At 34.8% G+C, this 21,704-nt stretch overlaps 2 protein-coding genes, 1 long non-coding RNA gene and 1 pseudogene across 4 annotated transcripts; 3 read left to right on the forward strand and 1 right to left on the reverse strand.

Annotated features, from left to right (window-relative positions):
• Positions 1-297: 297 nt before the first annotated feature.
• LOC103862301 lies at positions 298-2,876 on the forward strand. 2 transcript variants are annotated; one of them, XM_009139996.3, is made up of 4 exons: positions 298-1,952; positions 2,208-2,303; positions 2,403-2,466; positions 2,577-2,876. In XM_009139996.3, exons 1-3 carry the CDS (start codon positions 1,602-1,604, stop codon positions 2,457-2,459), a joined length of 504 nt encoding a protein of 167 aa, XP_009138244.1. In that variant the 5' UTR covers positions 298-1,601; the 3' UTR covers positions 2,460-2,466; positions 2,577-2,876. The 2 variants fall into 2 exon arrangements, with proteins under 2 accessions (XP_009138244.1, XP_033142781.1); XM_033286890.1 differs by having other exon boundaries at positions 2,208-2,876.
• Positions 2,877-3,919: 1,043 nt separating this feature from the next.
• On the forward strand, positions 3,920-5,489 carry LOC103862302 (protein SHORT HYPOCOTYL IN WHITE LIGHT 1). The gene is made up of 4 exons (XM_009139998.3): positions 3,920-4,169; positions 4,243-4,479; positions 4,570-4,635; positions 5,127-5,489. The coding sequence occupies exons 1-4, from the start codon at positions 3,996-3,998 to the stop codon at positions 5,280-5,282; spliced, it is 633 nt and encodes a 210-aa protein (XP_009138246.1). The 5' UTR covers positions 3,920-3,995; the 3' UTR covers positions 5,283-5,489.
• Positions 5,490-9,647: 4,158 nt separating this feature from the next.
• Positions 9,648-13,070, reverse strand: LOC117132514. The gene is made up of 2 exons (XR_004456112.1): positions 10,482-13,070; positions 9,648-10,407 (listed from the first exon to the last, which is right to left on the reverse strand). It is a non-coding gene; the product is annotated as an uncharacterized LOC117132514 (long non-coding RNA).
• Positions 13,071-14,667: 1,597 nt separating this feature from the next.
• Positions 14,668-15,656, forward strand: LOC117132662 (annotated as a pseudogene).
• The last annotated feature ends 6,048 nt before the right edge of the window (positions 15,657-21,704 follow it).

The raw sequence follows: 21,704 nt of genomic DNA on the forward strand, positions 1-21,704 counted from the left end.
TTATACACACACAAAAAAGGTTTAACTATACAACTCATTTGAAAACACACAAACACACATGTGAAGGGAAGTGAAAAAGCGAAGAGACACATGGAGGACGGGAACACTGAAATCGGGAGCATAGGAATTATCAGTGATTGTAAAGAAAGGGACCAGAAGGTGTCACATCTAAAGTGTGTAGTTGGTCGAAGTGCGTGTTCTTGCACGTGAGCACATGTGTGAATTTGTTGAACCTTGCGTATTATTACATTTTTACGTGCACACGTGCTCACATGCATGCCTGATTTTGCTAGCTAGCTATTAGAATTCCTTAAAACTATTAATCAAAAATTCATTTTACTTCTGTTATTATTTTCTTACAATATTTAAACTTACATGACATGTGTGCCAAAACAGAGATGCACTTCCATAACATGAAATTTCTGTACTCACATTTTTCAAACTCTGAATTAACTCTCCATTATCGTTTTATTAAAAGAAAATATCTGAACATTTGAATATGATAGTAAGATTATTAAGATTTTAGATATAGAAACCTTTTTCTGAAAAACTTTATATAATTATTACTCTTTTTCAAATCTTAATAAAAAAAAACACTAATATCTCGCCATCCCACATATAGAAAGTGCCAAACATACACGAAAAGGAACACAAAAGATAAATAATGAACTTACTAGGATGTCTTTTTCGACAGGTAAGAATTAATTTAGCTAGTACGAAAAAGAATAAAATGGAAAACAAAATGTGAGGGCATAGCAATAGACCGCTCGGATCTTCTTTGTCACAACTTGTCTGCCGAAGTCGCTTTGACCAATGCACCATCTAATTAGTCTCACCAATACTATTAATTACCTACATAAATAGCCATTATAAACATTTAATATACGATTAGTGGCCATTTATCTCTTCTATGCTAGTTTTGGAGGATATGTCACGTGCAAACTTTCTATTAGTACGATAATTAAAATAAAACAAGCATTAAAGTTTCAACTCTATATAGTTTGATATGCGTCGTTCGTTTATTTTTATGCAGCTGAAATGTATAAATAAGCAGGTTTGGTTTTATATATTTGGATCAAATGAGAAACGTCTGGCCACGAACGCTACATGTCATTCCCATGTTACATACTGGCATTGTAAGAAAAGAGTAACAAAGTATTCTACTATCGAGTTCACGTGTTGCGAACTTGAAAAGAACGCTCGAGTGTGCCTAAATAACGCCGACTTATCCATTAGCTTGTATACAAGTTACTTCGTCCACATAGTGAACTGATAACGACAAAACAAGAGCCAACATTATTAGACCAACCTAAGATTTGAAAATTAATAGGCACAAGAAGTAGGAGACGATGATAATAAGTTAAAATAAGATATACTCCGTACCTGTTGAAGATAGGACCAAACAATTGAATAAAATTAAACAATGAAATATAGAGGACATCACACATGGAGAGATATAGTCATATAGATGCATGTGTATAAATCAAGTCGATACTTCACCCACAGCTTCTGTCTAAATCTATCTCCACACAGCAGTTCAAACTCAAGAACCTAAAAAAAAGGAGTTGCTTTCTTTTATAAACACAATAAATAGAAGGAAAATGTTGGGTTCATCAGAATGGAGTAGTGGATGCGAGTCAGGATGGACTTTGTACTTAGACCATTCTGTTTCTTCTTTTCCAAGTTCTTCTTGTTTCCGAGACATTAATGGGTTTGAAAACAGAAGAAGAAGCAAAGATTCTTGGAGTCAAAACTACGTGCATCAAGAAGAAGATGAAGAAGAAGATTTGTCGATGATGTCAGATGCATCTTCTGGCCCAAGGAATGTTTGCGAGGAAGATTCTGTGAAAAAGTTAAACAGTGTTGGTCCCAAGAAACAGAACAAGAGTGAAAAGAAAAGAAGAGATTATGAGAAAATGAACTCGGTTCTTGATGATACTGCTAGTTCTCATGTAAGTCTTTTATTTTCAAATAAATTCTGTAAAGCCAAACGATAACAGTCCATTAGTCATAACTATTTCTTTTAGAGTGCAAATATCATTTTTGTTCTTTTTATTTTTGTAGTTGATTATTATATCCATAGCAACTGTAGAATTTACATCACATGGAGGTCCAGGACTAGTTTGGACATAGCAATGTTAAAACACAAAGACTTTTGAATGAGAGGGTATTGATTTTGTCGTTTGTACTGTTTACATTTCTTGTAGATGTTGCAGAAAAGTGTGGGTGGTAATAAGATAGAGCAAACCTTTCCAGAGAGTACATTGGATTATTCGCAAGGCTTCTCGGCAACTCACATTCAGGTTACTCCCTCTCTCTTTTCTGCTCTCAGTGAGATTCTGTTGAGTACACGTGACTTGTCTCAAGAGACTCACTATGTGTGTTTGTTTATCAACAAGTAGGACAAAGCAGCATTCCAAGAACAATATGGTTATTTGCAAATGGAAACAAGATACTAGATAACCAGTTAAGTAAAATATATACTATTATATAGATATTAACTACTTGTTTACTCTTACTTTACCAAGTGTGTGTATATATTCAACTCTGACTTAAACGTCATTCTTAATTAGCAGGTGGTTTTTATTTATGAAGAGCAGCTATTTTAGACAATTTGGAAGCTTGTATGGATTCAAGTAAGAAATGAAGGGCTAAAGCAAAAAAAGTGTCATAGAAGAAACCAAAATGAAGAGATAGGACCAAAGAAGGTTCTCAAATCTCCAATAGTTCTGAATCTTTTTTTTTTCTGTTTTCTTTTTTTTGCAATTTCGCCACAAACGAACTTTTCCTTTTTCTGTAGTTTCCCTTAGACCATCAGCATTGGTGAACCTCAGTTCTCGATTCCCAGTGCTCCTATTATTATTATTTTAATTTCATTTTTTCGTTTCATTTAAAAAAAATTAATATTGGTCCAATTACGGGCTGCCACGTGGCGTGGGGCCCGCAGAACAGTAACGATACGGAGTCTTCCCAGTGACCTCACACGACGCAGATTCAACACTATTGAAATATTTTAATATATTTTTTATCGAAAACTGTGTAAACTTTTGCTAAGACCCTTCAATGCTGATGCTCTTATGTACGTTACTCGTGGTTTACAACACTTCAATTGCAATTTTTCTGTCATAGTGTAGCAAAAACTTAACTGGCTATTAAGTTTTCTACCATGGGGTGCATTTTGTTAAGTTAAACAAACAAAAACTTTAACACTTTAATATATAATATCACTCTAAATGTAAAAGTATAAATCTTAATATCCTACTAGATTTTGACCCGCGCTTAAAAAGCGCGGGTTTATTTTTGAAATTAAAAAATTATTTTATATAAGAGATAATGTATAGGTTTGAGTAAATTTATCCGAGTGCACTAAACCGTACCAAACTGGGAAAAAACTCAAAATTAAGCTGAATTTCATAAATAATCGAGCATAGAAAAAATAGAAACCAAAGTAAGGACCAAATGAGTACTTAAAATTTTAAAATATAAATTATATAACCTATTAAACATAACTAAACCATTAAAAATTTATACTATTAATAGAATTATATGTGGTAATGATCACATTTGAATAATCTATCATATATTCATATGGATTTATTGTTAGAGCAATTATATAATAGATTATGAGAAAATAATAAATGAATTCATTTAAATTATGTAAAATATTTATATAGTTAGAGAAATATAAGTTAAGACCAAATAAATAGTTAAGTCTAATGAAATGGTCCAACAACCTTGTTTAAGTAGATTTTTTAGGAGTGATTCCCTTTTAATAGTATAGATGTCGTCGTCAGAAAAAAATTAATAACACGAGTTCACGTTGGATACAATATTTATGATTAACCAAACCTAATGGGCCTGATTGTATTATGGCCCATCTAAACGTGGCCCAATATAGAAAAATATCATTAAAGAAGTAAACATTTTATTACAAAACACAGAGAGAGAGAGAGAGAAAGAAAAAAAAAACAGAACTGCCTGATGCGTAACAAACGATGCCACTGTCCGCATCAATATCATCGCCGTCTTCTCTCGCTCTTCTCTCAGCCCGATCACGATCGCCTCTCTCCTTCTTCATCTCCACTCCCAAAACCCTAATCATATCCAGAACCCCTGATCCTCCTTGCACTTCCCTTTTTGCTTCCCGGCGACCCCGCGACTTCATCAACGTATGTTCCTTCCTTGCTTTAGATTGTGTGCCTAACACGATTCAGTGTCTGAACTGTTTATGTGTTTCAACAGGGGAGGAGGGATGGTTTCGTAGACGGTGATCGGAGCTGGAACCGGAAGATCAGACCGGAGTATGGGATCGATGAGGATTACGAAGAGGACGAAGACGAGGAGGAGGAGGAGGAAGAAGAAGAAGATAGAAGCTTGGATCTTTTACTTCGGTTCGTCGAGAATGTCTTCAGAAAAGTTTCGAAGCGAGCAAGGAAAGCCGTCCGATCTGTTTTGCCTGTTTCCATCTCCACCAAGCTGGTAAAGTCTCGAACTTTCGATGATCACTCTAATCTGATTTAAGATCTCAGCAACTTCTCTGCATCTGCTGATTGTTTTGTTTCGATTTAGGTGGGCTTCTCAGTGAACGGCGTACTTATACTTGCATTTTTATGGATCTTGAAGGCCTTTCTCGAGGTAATAACTTTAGTCCTGGAGTTGATTGTTTTGTTTCGTTATACTTGATTGCTATATGTTCGTAATTGGATTCACTGACTATGGTAGAAGGCTGTATCTATAATAACTTTGAAAAGAGAGAGGATAGTGTTAATGAGTTCAGTTGTTGTAGTGAATCTATTTTTATGGCATATACAAACTCAATGATATAGAATAACTCAGATTAAACACCGCCTCTCTCTGTTTTTATTTTACTCACACATATATATCAGTATGGAAGAGGCTAGTAATGGATCTTCTTTCACATTTGAATCTCCCTTCTGTATTTAATTTGTAAAGTCTCTGGATTTTAGTTATCTTTATAGGTGTTTGGATCAGTCCTTTTGCATATTTTTCAGTGTTTTTATGTCTTCAAGAGAGACAATTTTTTTTTTGTGTTTCTTAACGTAAAGTAGTGTTGTTAGCTTTTCATGTTGATTGGGTTTTAATGTAATTTTTGTGGTGGAATACAGGTAGCTTGCACACTTGGGACTATTGTATTTACGAGCATTCTATTTATACGGGGACTTTGGGCTGGTGTAGCATACGTACAAGAAAGCCGCAACAACAGGATCAATGACCTTGCTGATGACCCACGTGCATGGAACGGGGTGCAGCCAGCTTCTTGATTATTTCACTTTATCAAGTTTAGTATCTGACTTTTGAGAGCCAAAATAGGTTTAGGCTCTTGGAAGACAATAAAAACCACAGATGATTTTAGAATCAGAAAGGAGTGAGTTACACTGGATATGATGTTCTTTGGCATTGTCTGATGATTTACTAAGTAAAAAAATGTAATGTTTGTAGCATTCCTAATTTCCAAATTTACTAAAATTCCCAAACACTGATGCTAGTCAGTAGTATGAAATTAGAATTACCTTGGTTCCCTTTTCATCTACAAACTATCAGTCTATTCTTCCACTTCTAAGAGAGCAAATTATACATGTGACTGTTTGCTACTTTGCCCTATCAACCTGATTATAACATTTCAGCCTAAAAGATAATAGTTAAAATTTGGACGACTTCGGTATCAATCATTAGAGACCGTAATGGTGTACTAGACTTAATAAGTCGTAAAAATACATCTCTTACAATATCGTTGATCGATTTGTGGTAGGAAGTTAGGAACTATCATTGTTCAATTAATTCTAACAAATGTCTGACTATATAAATGGGGTCTTATAAAATTTAGGAATTTTCTATCCATTTTATTACTTAAACCATATTTTGTATTAAAAAGAATAGAGATGCGTTCTTCTAAATGTATATTGATATATTTATCTACAAATTTCTGATCCAAATACTATTACTTAATTTCCTTTAATATCTACAAAATTCTGAAATACTGTTTAATTTTATTTTTAATTGTGACATTGGAAAATGCATTTATTATTGATTTATAGCGTAATTTTTAAAATAGGATAATAACGTACGAATCATCACTAAATTAAATATATTCAAATATAATATTAAAATAATATAACAACAAAACACAAATATCCAATATTTTTAAAAGTTCAAAAATAGTATGTAATTCTACTTTTGAAAATTATACAATTATCATTACTAAATAATTTTTCAAAAGTTTATGTATTTTTATAAAATTATATATTTTTAATCTTAATACCATTAGTTTTAAAATATCTACAAAATTATAAGGGGAATTTGTCAAATATGATTTTGATTGCAAAAATATACCCAAACTTGAATCAAATGCAAAAATAACTCAAAAGCCTTGTAAAATTACAACCAGCTCCTTACGACAAAAAAAAAACAGAATTTGTTTTTACGAATATAACCCTATGAAGTTTGTTGAGTTTTTTTAAGTCTTCTAATGTTATGAAATTCTTCTGGAAGACAAAATATTTTTGATAGAGGAAAAATTGAAATGATGTAATTATAAACAGTTGCAAGTGATATAAATCAAAATATAATAAAATGAAATTGATTTCAACATAGATGAATGAAAGCAGTGAGTCATATGATATTTTTTGGCTTAGGGTTTGGCAATCTTAACAATTTTTTTTAGGGTTAGAATTTGGAATCTTAACATTTTTTTTTGAAAAACTAAAATTTTAATCTATATGTGTTTAGTTTTATGTATATCAAACAATTTTTAACTTATATTTAAGTTTAATGAATTATTTGTTTCTACTTAGTTAGTTATTTGAGTTTAGAGCCTTGTTCAAAAACGCGGCCTCTGCGGCCGGTTAATCGGCGAGAATGCGTGAGGCGGAGGACCACCGCTGCGAGTTGGTGTTAATCAGAGCATTGATCGGATTTTTTTTAAAAAATCATCGTTTTTGTATGTTTTAGGTTCCGAATCACATCTCTCTCTTAGATCTGTTCTATTGTGACTAAAATCATCAAGAATAATAAGATTAAACAATTGCACCCATATGTCAACAGTTGCAAGACTGTGATCATCATCAATCCCGTAAGGCATAAGGGGCTTGTCCTCCTGGATGAACTTGTCCAGTTTCATCGTTGTCAGGAAGAACATCATATTCTTCTGCCACATTTTGAAGCCTTTGCCATCAAACTGGTTTGGCATCAGTCCTTGAGTGAACACACTAGGGACAGCTGGAGGAGTTTGAACTGCCACCGGACCACTTGCAGTTGCTGAAACTGAACCCGTCTGATAAAGACCAGCACCGAATAAGCTACGGCGAGTGGTTTCATCAGCAGCATTTCCCGCAGGGAGGATAGTGCTTGTTGTTGCTTCAGTGGTTGACGCTGTGATATTTCCAGCGGTTGTCATTGTTGCATCAGTGGCTGCAACGTTGAGTAGAATTGTTGTGACATTGGTAGTGTCAATGGGAGTGTTGTTATCGTTTGTCATTTTTCTGTAGAGAAAACATGAAAAACGGATTAGTACTCCATTCAAAAAATAACATATTATTTTAAAAAAATCATCGTTTTTGTATGTTTTAGGTTCCGAATCACATATATCTCTTTGATCTGTTCTATTGTGACTAAAATCATCAAGAATAATAAGATTAAACAATGAAATCGCAATAGAAAATGAAGGGCTGACATTGCTCTGTAAAAACAATCGCAGAGATTTAGGTAGAAGACATGGATATATTAGTCTTTTCGTAGTTCATTAAACTTAAAAATTCAAAAAAAAATGAGCTTGCCTCACTCGAACATCGGCATGTCATGAGTTTGAAGGTGCACATAACCACTAGTCTGAATGTCATTAAACATTTTAGTACATATATTAATTATATAAGACCTAGACATATATAAAATCCATAAAATTACTTCCCGATTAATCCCCGCGTAATCTCCGATTAATGGATTTGGCGCTAGGCGCTACCCAACCGCACGCGTTACGCCTAGCGAGTTTTCGGACAAGGGTTTAAAGTATATTTAGGGTATAGACGACTCTGCATGAAGTCTTCTAGACGATTTACTGAAAGCATTCTTGTGTGTTTTATGTTAGAAGACTTTCAGAGTTAATAATATTAAAATGTTTTTATTTCCACTAAAAATATTTTAGTTTTCCGCTTAAACTCTGGAAAATGTCTCCTCGTGTTTATTAAAGTTTTTTTATTCCCGCTAAAAATATTTTAGTTTCCTGTTTAAACATGAAAGTAATTTATTTTTGTCAAAAAAAATATAAAACTAAAAATCGAAATCTCAAAACCCAAGTTTTTTTTTACCACAAAAAAAAACATTGGTCTCATATATATATATTTTTTTTGTTACTCTCTCTCTCTCTCTCTGACGGCTGTTCTTCTTCTTCCCTTGTCGTCTTCTCTTCTCCCTAAGACACAACAAGACATAGAGACAAAAGAGAGAGAGAGAGGAGGCAAAGTTCGGACATGAGAAAGGAAGAAGAAGAGACGACGGCCGGAGAGAAGAGAGAGAGATCTCGGCTTGGTCGGCAAAGGCGATAGCTTGGGACGGATACTCTGAGATTGAGGCTTCTTCTGTAAGATTAGACTCTAAAGGTATGTCTCTGACTCTCGATTTAGTTTCGTTTTTGGTGAGTTTTGATTCAGATTTGTTGAGTCCAAAGGAGGGAAGTTTGTGCTGAGGATTGAGGATACCGATTTGGAGATATCAAAGCGAAGCTGCTGTTCTTCTCGTGGCTTGGTCTTGATTGTGATGAAGGTCTTTACTTCTTCTTCATGTGCGAGTTTCTCTACATTGGTTGTGTAATGGAAATTTTGATTGAAATTGCAGGTCCTGGGGTTGGTGGAGACTTTGGTCCTTACAAGACAATCCGAAAGGAATGCTCTTTACTTTAGTATTAATTTTCTTACAAGACTCGGTGATGGATGTAAGGCAGTTCCTTCTTGATGCCCCAGAGACATGTTATTTCACTCACTACGAGTTGTTGTTCCTTCTTTACGTGAAATGTTTTTGACGGGGGCTTGTATTGTACTGCTGGTTTTCAGGTATCGTTCTGTGCCTGGGTATTCAATGTAATTGCAACCATGGTCTGCTGAATTAAAGGCGGAGGTGAGCTTGACACTATACTATTGTTTTTTTTATGAATCTTCTAATGTTAACTGTTCTTATGAAGTTTTGTTTTGATTTGGATGAAAGTTGAACTAATGCTGGTTTTGAAAATATTAATGATATAGGTGTGAAGATCTTTTTCCTTTCCACAATCTATGTGTTGATGGGCTGTCCACTTTCTTATGTTGTATGGTACAGGCCTCTCTACCGATCCATGAGATGATGCTCCTTTTAACTAGTTTTTATTTCGATGGTTTTATTACAATTGAATATTAAACAAGACTAAGAATGTGTTGGATGGTTTTGATGATGAAGTTGTGGAAGAAAAGGGTGGTAAAGATGGTGAGCTTTTGGCTGATGCGATCGAGTGATGCAGAGATGGACACAAAAATGGATATGCTTGATGGTGAAGATGTGGTTGCCGATGATGATGATACTCCCTCCGTTTCGTTATGTAAGCAGTTTTGCCAAAAAATATTTGTTTCATAATATAAGTTGTTCTCGGAACCCAAAACAATAAATATACAATATTCCACTAAAAAACTTAAAGGCCTTGTCGTTAGTTTTCAATTTTTTAAACACAACTTACAATGTCAGTCAACTAACATTTACTACTAGTTACCAAAAAATCTATTTCTAAATTCACTATAAATACCACCGTAAATGTTGTCTTACTCCATTAGTTTTTCTTTTTGATTTACTTTCTTCGATCTATTTTTTCTTCATAAAACTATGGATCAAAATGAAGAAAAAAGTCAAAAAGAAAACAAAACAGAAAATGTTAAAAAAATCAACAAAACACAATCAAACCTCCAGATGTTCACTCGGCCATTTGACTTGAACAAGATGCATTATGATATTGGAGAGCTTCATCCCGACAAAGAAATTGAAGCTTAAATAAGCATATTACAAACTGTTCAAAAGTTTTACTTTGGCTCCATCATAAAATTTTGATTTTTTAGTTTAAATTAGTTATACAAAAATTTGGCTCCAAAATGTTGTAAAAAAGTTTTTAGAAAACTCAAACGTGTGATTGTTGATATTATTTTTTATTAATTTTATTACTAACAATAATCTCTTTCTAATTAAATGTTGCAGACAAAATGAACGTGTGCAATAAATACAAAAACGTTTTTATTGTTGTTTTAGAAAAAGTTGAAGTTTCTTAATAGCCGTGCTTTTAAGCAAAACTACTTACATAGCGAAACGGAGGGAGTAGTTACCATCAAAAATATTTTTCTTCACTAGTTTCCGCAGATCCGATCTTCTTTTTGTATAATCCTGCAATGATTGCTAATCAATTTTTTCTTACTTGGAATCCACATTATCCGATAAACAAATTTTCCTTAACTGACTTTACAATTATGTTCTTTCTGTACTTCAGCTACCATAGTCCCACTTACTACAGTTTACAATCATTTTGTCTAAGCCAAATTTTTATTAGTCAACAAGAAACATCTAATAATCAGAGAAAAATCAACTTATATATTCTTTATATAAACCAATTTATTTCAAAATGTATTTCAGTGATTAAAACTCTCAACTATTTTTCAATCAAAATAAAATCTTTCAAATTTTTTTTATTGTTTTAATACTTCAACTTACAAACTAATAACGTGTGTCACTTTTTGTTAAATAATTATAGACAGAGAGTGACAAATGTTAACACTTTGTAAATTGAAGGGTTAAAGATTTAAAATTAATTAAGATATCTTGATTACGATTCAAAAATAGTTGAAGGGTACTAAAACCCCTCAACTATAAAATTAAAAAATTATATTTACAAATCTACTTTACAAGAAATAAGATATATATATATATATATATATATATATATATATATATATACACTTAAAATATAATTGACTATTGCAGTAATAATATCCCATGAAAACATTGTAGTATTTATAACAACTAGATCTTTTTTGCAAGCGTTATGCGCGGATCCAGATATTTTAAAATTATTTTTTGGTCAAAAAATCTAGTTGTGATAAATAGTGCAAGATTTTCATGGAAAGTATTACTGCAATAGTCAATTACATTTTAGGTATGTTTATACTTTAACAAAAAGTCAAACGAACACAAAGCACAAAAGGTCGAGATCAACAATGTCGTAAATAGGTCCCACAAGCTAATTAAAGAGGATTCGTTACGCACTTTCATGAGATGTGATTACGTGCCACTCATCAACAGCTCCATTGTACCCTCCACTATTATTTGCTGACTCGTATTTCTGTTTTCATATGGTCATATTTCCATACTGAGATTTCTATTCAAATGTATTTTCGAAGTATTTTAGTAACACAAAGATAAATACTCCATGATAAAAGAATTTTTTACTCTTTAAGACACTTTTTATCTTTCAAATTACACAATAGGTCACTTGTTGCTGGAGACACACTTTCTCTTTGTGCAATGTCCTATATGTCCTCAATCTAACTACGCTCTCTCCTAACCACAACCCTTCATAACTAAGCTGTCACTTTCCCTTCTTTAAAAAAAAAACGATTGATCAGTTTCTGATTTTTGAGTTTTCAAAAACCAATCTATATTCTCCTCCAACTTTACTTTTTCAGATTCAGATTTACTTTCCCCAATCTATATTAATGATATAGGTGTGAAGATCTTTTTCCTTTCCACAATCTATGTGTTGATGGGCTGTCCACTTTCTTATGTTGTATGGTACAGGCCTCTCTACCGATCCATGAGATGATGCTCCTTTTAACTAGTTTTTATTTCGATGGTTTTATTACAATTGAATATTAAACAAGACTAAGAATGTGTTGGATGGTTTTGATGATGAAGTTGTGGAAGAAAAGGGTGGTAAAGATGGTGAGCTTTTGGCTGATGCGATCGAGTGATGCAGAGATGGACACAAAAATGGATATGCTTGATGGTGAAGATGTGGTTGCCGATGATGATGATAGTTACCATCAAACGCCCTAAGTTATTCTCTAAATATTTTTCTTCACTAGTTTCCGTAGATCCGATCTTCTTTTTGTATAATCCTGCAATGATTGCTAATCAATTTTTTCTTACTTGGAATCCACGTTATCCGATAAACAATTTTTCCTTAACTGACTTTACAATTATGTTCTTTCTGTACTTCAGCTACCATAGTCCCACTTACAGTTTACAATCATTTTGTCTAAGCCAAATTTTTATTAGTCAACATGAAACATGTGATAATCAGAGAAAAATCAACTTATATACTCTTTATATAAACCAATTTATTTCAAAATGTGTTTCAGTGATTAAAACTCTCAACTATTATTCAATCAAAATAAAATCTTTCAAATTTTTTTTATTGTTTTAATACTTCAACTTACAAACTAATAATGTATGTCACTTTTTGTTACATAATTATAGACAGAGAGTGACAAATGTTAACACTTTATAAATTGAAGGGTTAAAGATTTAAAATTAATTAAGAGTTTTTTTACGATTCAAAAATAGTTGAAGGGTACTAAAACCCCTCAACTATAAAATTAAAAATTTATATTTACAAATCTACTTTACAAGAAATAAGATATATATACACTTAAAATATAATTGACTATTGCAGTAATAATATCCCATAAAAATCTTGCAGTATTTATAACAACTAGATCTTTTTTGCATGCATTATGTGCGGACCCAGATATTTTAAAATTATTTTTTTGGTCAAAAAATCTAGTTGTGATAAATAGTGCAAGATTTTCATGGGAAAGTATTACTGCAATAGTCAATTACATTTTAGGTATGTTTATATATCTTTTTTTTGGTAAAGTAAAATTTCAAGTATATAACTGTAGATAACCATTTTGGCTCTAAACCAAAAAACTTATAATTTATCTTCATCAAACGAAGAGTAACAAAGATAATCATGCCAACAGAAAAGATTCAGTTTACATTTCTGCTCTTCATTTTCTTAATTGCTTCATATCATTTTTCTCAAACCTTTGGTAATATTTTTACTCATATTTTTTCATATAAATAACAACGCTAGATAAAATCAGTTAATTTTAATTTTTTTTTTGACAAACTATTCATATTATTTGTTTTAAATGATTTCCAGCTGGTGGATGCAAGTACCAAGGATATTGTAAAACTGATGACGACTGCAAAAAAGTATGCATAGGCCATGACATAGATCGATCATTTATGACTTGCATTTTAAGTCGTCCAAAGAAAAACCAATGTTGTTGTCTTACTCGTCAGTGATATATCAATATTATCCATTGCTACCTGTTATAAGATTTAAAATTAATAAAAAATAAAGATATTTATAACAATATTCAATTTACATTAGCATGAGTATCTGACCCAAAATCCTTAAATGGTCAAGTGGAAAGAGTTTAAGTGGTTTCATATGTGTATTGATTATTCTATGTGAATCCATTTCCAAACAATGCATTGCCACACAATGGCAACAAATGCATTGTCATTTGTTAATATTGTTAAAGTAATTATAGTAATTATATTGTGATATGAGCTTTCAAAGCGCATGACTGTTTTAGCTGCAAAAATTATTTTTCATCTGAAAATATTATTTTACATAATTTATATACCTTCAAAAAGTGTAGTATAATACAATATTTCTTATTCTCTTTTGTTTCTGTAGCTATATCATCCTCTTTACTCTTTTCTTCTCTCAACTTCTTCTTTTTTCATGTCACTATTAGTTCCTACAAATAATCAAAGAAGATAAACAATATATGTTTATGTGTTCTCTTCTAGTATGTAAAACTATTTTGTCAGTGTCTCATCTGAAGCATCACCACCACCACCATATTTTCCTCTGCCAGTATCGCAACCCGTCGTCTCCCCACTTACTCCCACCGAAATTTTCTCCTCCTCTACTTCTTATGGTGGATTCTTCTCCTGCATTAACCTTTGCAACATCTCTCCCACCACCTCTGCAAATTTTATTTTTTCGTAAACCCCATGTGTTATGTTTTGTTGGTGTATCATTTTTACGAACCAATTGGTTTATATTTATTGACAAGACTAAGAAATTACAAGCAAAAACATACCAAGACTATACTTTTATAATCGAAAAAGGCCAAGAAAGTGGTAAACATTGTGAACCAGTAAAACAAAGATCGTACCATTTGGATAAAGAATATGGTATAATATAGTGTATGATATTAAATTTTAAATTAGAAAAGATGGACAATGACAATGCCACCTGCTCCTCTGTAAATCATATGTCCTCTTACTATGTATGATTGTTATCTTTTACCTTTAGAAAAAAATAACAGTTCAAATTGAAATGTAGTATTTTGCTTTATACTATTCGATTTAAGAACAATAGAATATAGATAAATCTTTAGAGTCTTTTCTCCTCCTCCTCCCCTTCCCATCCCCCTCACCCCTCCCCGCCCAGCCTCCTCCTCCTCCTCCGTCTCATCCTCTTCTTCTTCCCTTCTTTGTGAACAAACTGTTATATACATACTTTACTATTTGGTCAATAGAAATAGAATACTTGAGATAAGTCAGCTATTACGTTTGTCTTGTTCACGAACCTAGTTTTACATTTTCAGGGTTATCTTGTGATGTAATAATAATAACCCCTCTCTCTCTCTTTCTATTGTCTCCATTGATGTTCGTCGTCTCTTGGCTGTGTTAATCGCTTGTTTTGTGGTTCTAGCCGAGACAGAGTGGGGATTCATCCTTAAAGTGTCAAAGGTTCTTGAGTACTGGGCTGGGAGAGGAATGCTTCAGATTTTGTAAGTAACTGAGGAGCTCAAGAAAGAGACAATTGTTTGGTTGGTGTAAAGATTATATATATTGGTTTGCTTTGTATCAGTGTGGCTGTGATGACAAGAGCTTTCCCTGACTATATGACTCAAAGGAAGGATCTCTTGCTTCTTCAGAACATCGCAAGCTACATGCTCCTCGCTTGTGTGGTCTTATCTATTTGATTTCAGTAAGATGTCACATTCATAGTTCTATTATTTCCTATGTTCTCTTGCGTTACTGTTGAATCTTTTTCTTCATTATAGTTTTTGGTTGATGTAGTGGTTGTATCTTTGCTTATATGATCAATCTCTTTTCAGTTTTGGATCTGCTATGTTTGATTTGGTTTAATCTTTTGATCGTTTGTCTGAACTTCAGGAGATTTTATGCATTGGTTTTCTGAAACGTGCTAGACAGCAGAAAGAAATCTCAAAAGAACAAGCTGTCAAGGATCTTGAGGCAAGTAGTGATAGTTTGAGTTATTGTAGTGTCTATATGTGCATTCCATTCCTCAGATGGCTTCTAAATCATTGACCCTTGATGTTGCAGGAGATAGACAGACGCAGGGAAGAACTGGAGCAATTGCTCTTGGAGCATCGGAGTAGAGACGATGTGTGAATGTGATCACAAGTACAGTAGCTTCATTTGAACAGACGAGATCAGTTTGTTTTTGTATTAAAGGATTGTGTGACCTCTCTGTTTTCATCCTTTCCACTTTGTTTGCTGCTATTGACACGCTAAGCTTGTAATACTTGTCTTATAAGAGACGAGCACTACTGATGATACTTCATGCCTTTTGCGGCAAAACATTTGCAATATGGGAAGATATTATAGAATCACAATAATAAGAAGTCCTTCTCTTATTCAATCAGATCTCAATCACAAATAACAAGTCTCAAAATCACACATTATGCATCACACCTTGCATCCATATATATATAGGACTCGAAATATCCTAAATCACTTAGTATTATCATATCTCCTAATCCTAAAGATAATCACAACTTAAAATAGGAAAAGGAAACTTGTATCTCAAGCTTATCCAACAACATTCTCCCCCTTAAGCTTGAACTTGTCTTCACACACATTTTGAACTCCAATAAACTCTCTCATCTCTTTGAACTTAATTATTCCAAGTGACTTAGTAAGAATATCCGCCTTCTGTTTGCTTCCCGGAATGTGATCGACCTCGACCAACTCGTTTTCCACACACTCACGTATAAAGTGAAACCTCCTGTGAATATGCTTACTTCGGCCATGAAACACAGGATTTTTACTAAGTGCTATGGCAGACTTATCATCCACTTTGATCACCACTTTCTTGCTTTTCTTCCCAACAGCTTCACTTAGAAGTTCTTGCAACCATATCGTATGTTTAGCCGCTTCAGTCGCAGCCATAAACTCAGCCTCACAAGATGATAACGCCACTATTTCTTGTTTAGTTGAGCACCATGTTATAGGACTCTCACCAAAATAAAATATGTGTCAGTAGTACTCTTGCCATCATCATTATCGACATTGTGAGAGCTATCACTATAACCTAACAGCTCAGTACCTTTGTCACGCGGGTAGTACAGTCCGAGGGAGCAAGTCCCACGAAGATATCTCAGTACTTGCTTCAGGGCTGCACCATGGGACGTCCTCGGATCCTGCATATACCTGCTGAGAACACCTACGCTAAAAGAAAGATCTGGTCGCGTGTGTAACAGGTAACGGAGACATCCAATGGCACGGCGATACCCCCTTTCATCAATCTTCATTTCATCAAGTGACTTGGAGAAAGCTGCGTTTAACTCCATAGGTACATGAGTAGAGTTACAAGAACTCATATTAGCTTCTTCTAGAATTCTTTGTGCGTATCTATCTTGCTTGAGAATGATCCCGTCATTACCTTGCAACACTTCTATTCCCAAATAATACGTCAATAGTCCAAGATCGCTCATCTCAAACTTTGCAGCCATCTCTCGTTTAAAATTCTGGATAGAGGTCAAAGAAGAACCAGTAACTAGAAGATCGTCTACGTAGACTACGACAATAAGTAGCTCTTGGTCGTTTTCTTTGCAATAGAGTGAAGGCTCCTTTGAGCAATGCTTGAAGTTCAAGCCTCGAAGTATCTGGTTAAGCTTTATATTCCAAGCTCTAGGAACTTGTCGTAATCCATAGAGAGCCTTTTTTAACTTGTAAACCTTGTGTTATTTCCCAGCGACGACAAAACCTTCTGGTTGAGTGACGAACACATCTTCGTTTAGCTCTCCGTGAAGGAACGCAGTCTTAACGTCGAGATGGTGTATCTTCCAGCCATGTGTTCCAGCCAAAGCGATGATCAATCTAATTGTCTCAATACGAGCCACCGGAGAAAACACTTCATCATAGTCCACGCCATGCCGCTGAACATACCCTTTAGCTACTAAGCGAGTATTTACTGATCGAACCATCAGCATTGCGTTTAATCTTAAACACCACTCAAGACTATTGGTTTAACACCTCTAGGTAGCTCAACCAGATCCCACGTATTGTTTTCTCGATTGAAAAAATCTCGTCCTTACACGCATCAATCCAAACCTCCAGCTCCTTGGCTTCGTTGTAGTCCCAAGGTTCCTCAGTAATAGCCATCAACAAACGTTCTCCCTCTATCTCAGCCATGAGAACATAGTGGTCAAGGTATGTAGTTCTCGTAGATGTTCTTGTTGATCGTCGTGGTTGAAAGCCATCATACATCCCCGTCTTCACTAACTTCTTCTTCCCCCGGTTCATCATTGTCTTCAGCTGAATTTTCAGGTACAGAAGCTTCAGCGTCAGTTGCGACATCATTATCCCAACGTTTTTTTCACGAGCGTGAAGTCACCAGCTTCCATATCGACTGTTTCATCTGTCCAGCACCATTGCTTGTATTCATCAAACACAACGTCACGGCTCACAATAATGCGTTTGGTGTGAGGATCGAGAAGACGGTAAGCTTTAGATCCCGGTTCTGTTCCTAAGTGGACAAGAACTCTGGACCTGTCATCTAATTGCTTCCTACCAGCCTTCTCTGTTCTAGCGTAGCACACACATCCAAAAACCTTTAAGTGTGACAGGTTTTGGTTTCCGACTTCTCAACGCTTCATACGGACTCAACCCGTCAAGAGATCTTGTTGCAACCCTATTGATCAAGTAAGTGGCATGCCTTATTGCTTCTCCCCATAGATGATTTGGTATGCTCATATGTTTTAAAATACTTCTTGTCATCTCCAATAACGTCCTGTTCCATCGCTCTACTACGCCGTTTGTTGAGGAGAGTACGGCGCAGTCAAGTGTCGATTGATCCCATACTTGTCGCAGTAGGACTGAAACTCATGAGATACAAACTCGCCTCCTCTATCTGTTCGTAGCGCTCTTAACTCTGTTTTGTTTCTTGCTCCGTACGTAGCTTAAATATTTTAAACTTCTCGAGAGCTTCACTCTTTTTCTTTAATCAGTATTGTCCACATATCGCAAATAGTCGTCTATGAGTACAAGAATGTATCTCTTGTGGGCTGGTGTTGGTGGTGTGATGGGTCCACAGAGATCTGCATGAATCAGTTCGAGAGTTTTTGAAGCTCAAAACGAGGTTGCTTGTGGGAAGGGCTTCCTGGTTTGTTTCCCTTCAGACATGAGACACAGCTTCAGTACTGCTCTCGACTTCAGACACGCCTGTAACCAGTTCTTTCTTGACATTGACCTCAGGTCTCTTTGTTGATATGACCCAACCGTGCGTGCCACATTGTAGACTCTGCACAGGTCGTTACCTTCAAACACTCAAATGATCTGCTTGTAGCGTGACCTGTATAAACGGTTTTTAGTTCTTGTTGTTTTAACCATTAGTAGACCATGCTTGTCGACTAGCTTGAGCGTGTGTTCTTCATATTCACTTCACAGCCTGCCTCAGTGGCTTGTCCCAAACTAATGATGTTGCTCCGCAGCGAGGTATATAGTAGAGACATCTTTCAAAATTTTCTTTCAACCATTGATAATGAACCGAATTGAGCCTTTCCCCATTATATCGATTCGTGAGTCATCCCAAATGTACTTTCCAGTAACGGTAGTGTCAAGCTCGAAGAAGAACATACGGTTTCCACTCATATGGTTGCTGGCGCCATTATCTAGATACACACATCTTTATCTGATTCCGTGTCAAAGATTTTAGGGTTTACATTCTCCTCATTCAAGTAAACGACCTCGTTCATCATCAACTCATCAGCTTCTTGAGTATCTTCGTCTTTCTTTTCATTCCCTTCGGCGGTCTCTTGAAGCTTTAAAATCTTATCTGGACAGTCAATAGCGTAATGTCCAAGCTTGTCACAGTTGAAGCATGTGATATGTGAGGCATCTCCTCCACCTCGTCCTTGCCTATAAACTTATCTTTGTTGCTGAAAAGATCCACGACCGCGACCTCGTCCTCTCCAATTTGATCTGCCACTGCGTCCTCGTCCCCGGTTATTGTAGTTGTTACCATAGCCTTCGTGATTTGAACCTGCATTGTCGTACATTAGCTTCCTGTTTCATCATTGACATCCTCTTCATCTTCTTCAGTATTCTTTCTTCATACGCCTTTAAACGACCGACTATATCTTCATAGCTTGTGGTCTTAAGGTCTAGAACTTGCTCAAGTGAAGCAACCATATGAATGTACTTCTTTCTTGGCAAGCTCTTTAAAAAAAAATTCACAAACTTTGGTTCTTCAATTGTTTTCTCCTAAGGAGGCAGATTTAGAAGCTATTTCAGATAGTTTTCCAGAGAATATAGCAATCGTGTCTCCATCTTTCATCTTGATTCTATCGAACTCAGCCATCAAGGTTTGTAACCTTGCTTCTTTCACCTGCTCAGCTCCGACATGTCTCGCTTTTATTGCTTCCCAGACCGCCTTTGCTGTATCAATGTCGCCAACCTGTAAGACCAAAGTTTCTGGTATAGATTGTAATAAGAATGCAATAGCCATATTGTTTTTCTCTCGTCTTTGGTTCCGGGGTCTATTGTTTCCCATACTTCGCTGACTTTCAGTGCTATTTCATTCGCATGGCCCAGACAGTATAGTTCGATGAAGTTAGCATCGGAAATTTGACAGAAGTAGGTCTGCCATCTTGGGGTAACACGATATCACTTTTGCCGTCTCCCATTGTTGTCGATTGGAAACTTCAAAGTTATGCTTTGCTCTGATACCAAATATAGAATCACAATAATAAGAAGTCCTTCTCTTATTCAATCACAACGATCTCAATCACAAATCACAAGTCTCAAAATCACACATCATGCATCACACCTTGCATCCATATATATATAGGACTCGAAATATCCTAAATCACTTAGTATTATCATATCTCCTAATCCTAAAGATAATCACAACTTAAAATAGGAAAAGGAAACTTGTATCCCAAGCTATCCAACAACAAATATAAGTATAATATAGTATAGTATTGTATAGTATAGATAACCATTTGCTCTAAACCCAAAAAACATATAACTTTATCTTCATCAAACTAAAAGCTACAAAGACAATCATGTCAACGGAAAAGATTCAGTTTACATCTCTACTCTTCATTTCTTAAGCTTCCTATCATTTTTTTCAATCATTTGTTAATATTTTTTCTTCTTTTTCATATAAATAAGAACTCTATATAAATAAGTTAAATCAGTTTTTTTTGTTTTTGAAAAATTATTCATATTACTTGTTTTAAATGATTTTCAGCTGCTGAATGTAAGTACCAAGGCTATTGTAAAACTGATGACGACATGCATAAAGTATGCGTAGATCATGAGATAGATCTATCATTTATGATTTGCATTTTAAGTCGTCCAAAAAAAAAAACCAATGTTGTTGTAGGCCTGGGCGTTCGGTCCCCCATCGGATTCGGTTCGGTTTAAACGGGGTTTTGGATTTCGGATGTAAGCCTAGAAGTCCCATTCGGTTTTTTAAAATTTCCGTACGGTGTATCGGTTCGGAACCAACCAGGTTCGGATCGGTCCAGATAAAGCTCAGAAGATCCGCTTAAAACCCGAAATTGAAATGGACCTTGTTCGGTTTCGGGTTTTGTAATCAAAATAACCAAAAAATCCGGAAGAAACCCGAACTACCCATTCTTAACACACCAAAACAGAACAAACTTGAATCTAAAACTTAGAAAGATACTGAAATTGAAAGCCACAGAATAGTACTAGAGTATTAAACAACACGAATTAAACCATAAGCAATTTTGCATGTCCCCACTATGAAAATACAAACGATCGTTAACAGCTTCAGATTCATCTTCTTTGTTGTGGTTTCTCAATCAAAGATGATGTCAAAACCACCTGTAAACATAAAAGCACATATTTAAGTGAATAATAGAACAAGAACTTACAGAAAACATGCATATAAAAGATGATATAATGAAAAAAAACAAAAGACATGCAATAGAAGATGTTTCTATTGATTTGGAATCGATTAAAAATTTCAGAAAAAAAACGAAAAGAAGAAGAAAGAAAGAAAATTATGAACCTGTGATTGATTTTGATTCTTCTAATCCTCAGATAAAGCATGAGACAGAGAGACAAGAGATTTATGGTTCCATTTTATTATTATAGATTGAATCAAAAAAAAACATTGTTATTTTGGATTAGGGCTGGTCGCCGAGAACAGGAAAGAGGAGGAAAATACATGGAAAGTATGAAATGTAACAGCATATAACATAAAAATTATATATAAGACTGGTTTAGCTCGGTTGCTTCATTCGGCTCGGTTTACAACCGAACCGATCGGTTATCCGAAAGCAAGAGGTTAAGACCCATTCAGTATTTAGCATGGATCCGTTACCGATCCGAACCCGCTACTTCGGTTCGGGTAAAGGTATGGGCTTCGGGTA

This window comes from Brassica rapa, chromosome A03 (assembly GCF_000309985.2).
Source record: "Brassica rapa cultivar Chiifu-401-42 chromosome A03, CAAS_Brap_v3.01, whole genome shotgun sequence".
In the NCBI taxonomy this organism is placed as follows: Eukaryota; Viridiplantae; Streptophyta; class Magnoliopsida; order Brassicales; family Brassicaceae; genus Brassica; species Brassica rapa.

Bases quoted from the DNA above. Each gene is read 5' to 3' on its own strand.
- LOC103862302 (XM_009139998.3), top strand. From the start codon at position 3,996: ATGCCACTGTCCGCATCAATATCATCGCCGTCTTCTCTCGCTCTTCTC. The intron at 4,480-4,569 runs GTAAAGTCTCGA...GTTTCGATTTAG, and splicing joins TTTCCATCTCCACCAAGCTG to GTGGGCTTCTCAGTGAACGG. The intron at 4,636-5,126 runs GTAATAACTTTA...GGTGGAATACAG, and splicing joins TCTTGAAGGCCTTTCTCGAG to GTAGCTTGCACACTTGGGAC.
- LOC103862301 (XM_033286890.1), top strand. From the start codon at position 1,602: ATGTTGGGTTCATCAGAATGGAGTAGTGGATGCGAGTCAGGATGGACT. The intron at 1,953-2,207 runs GTAAGTCTTTTA...CATTTCTTGTAG, and splicing joins ATGATACTGCTAGTTCTCAT to ATGTTGCAGAAAAGTGTGGG.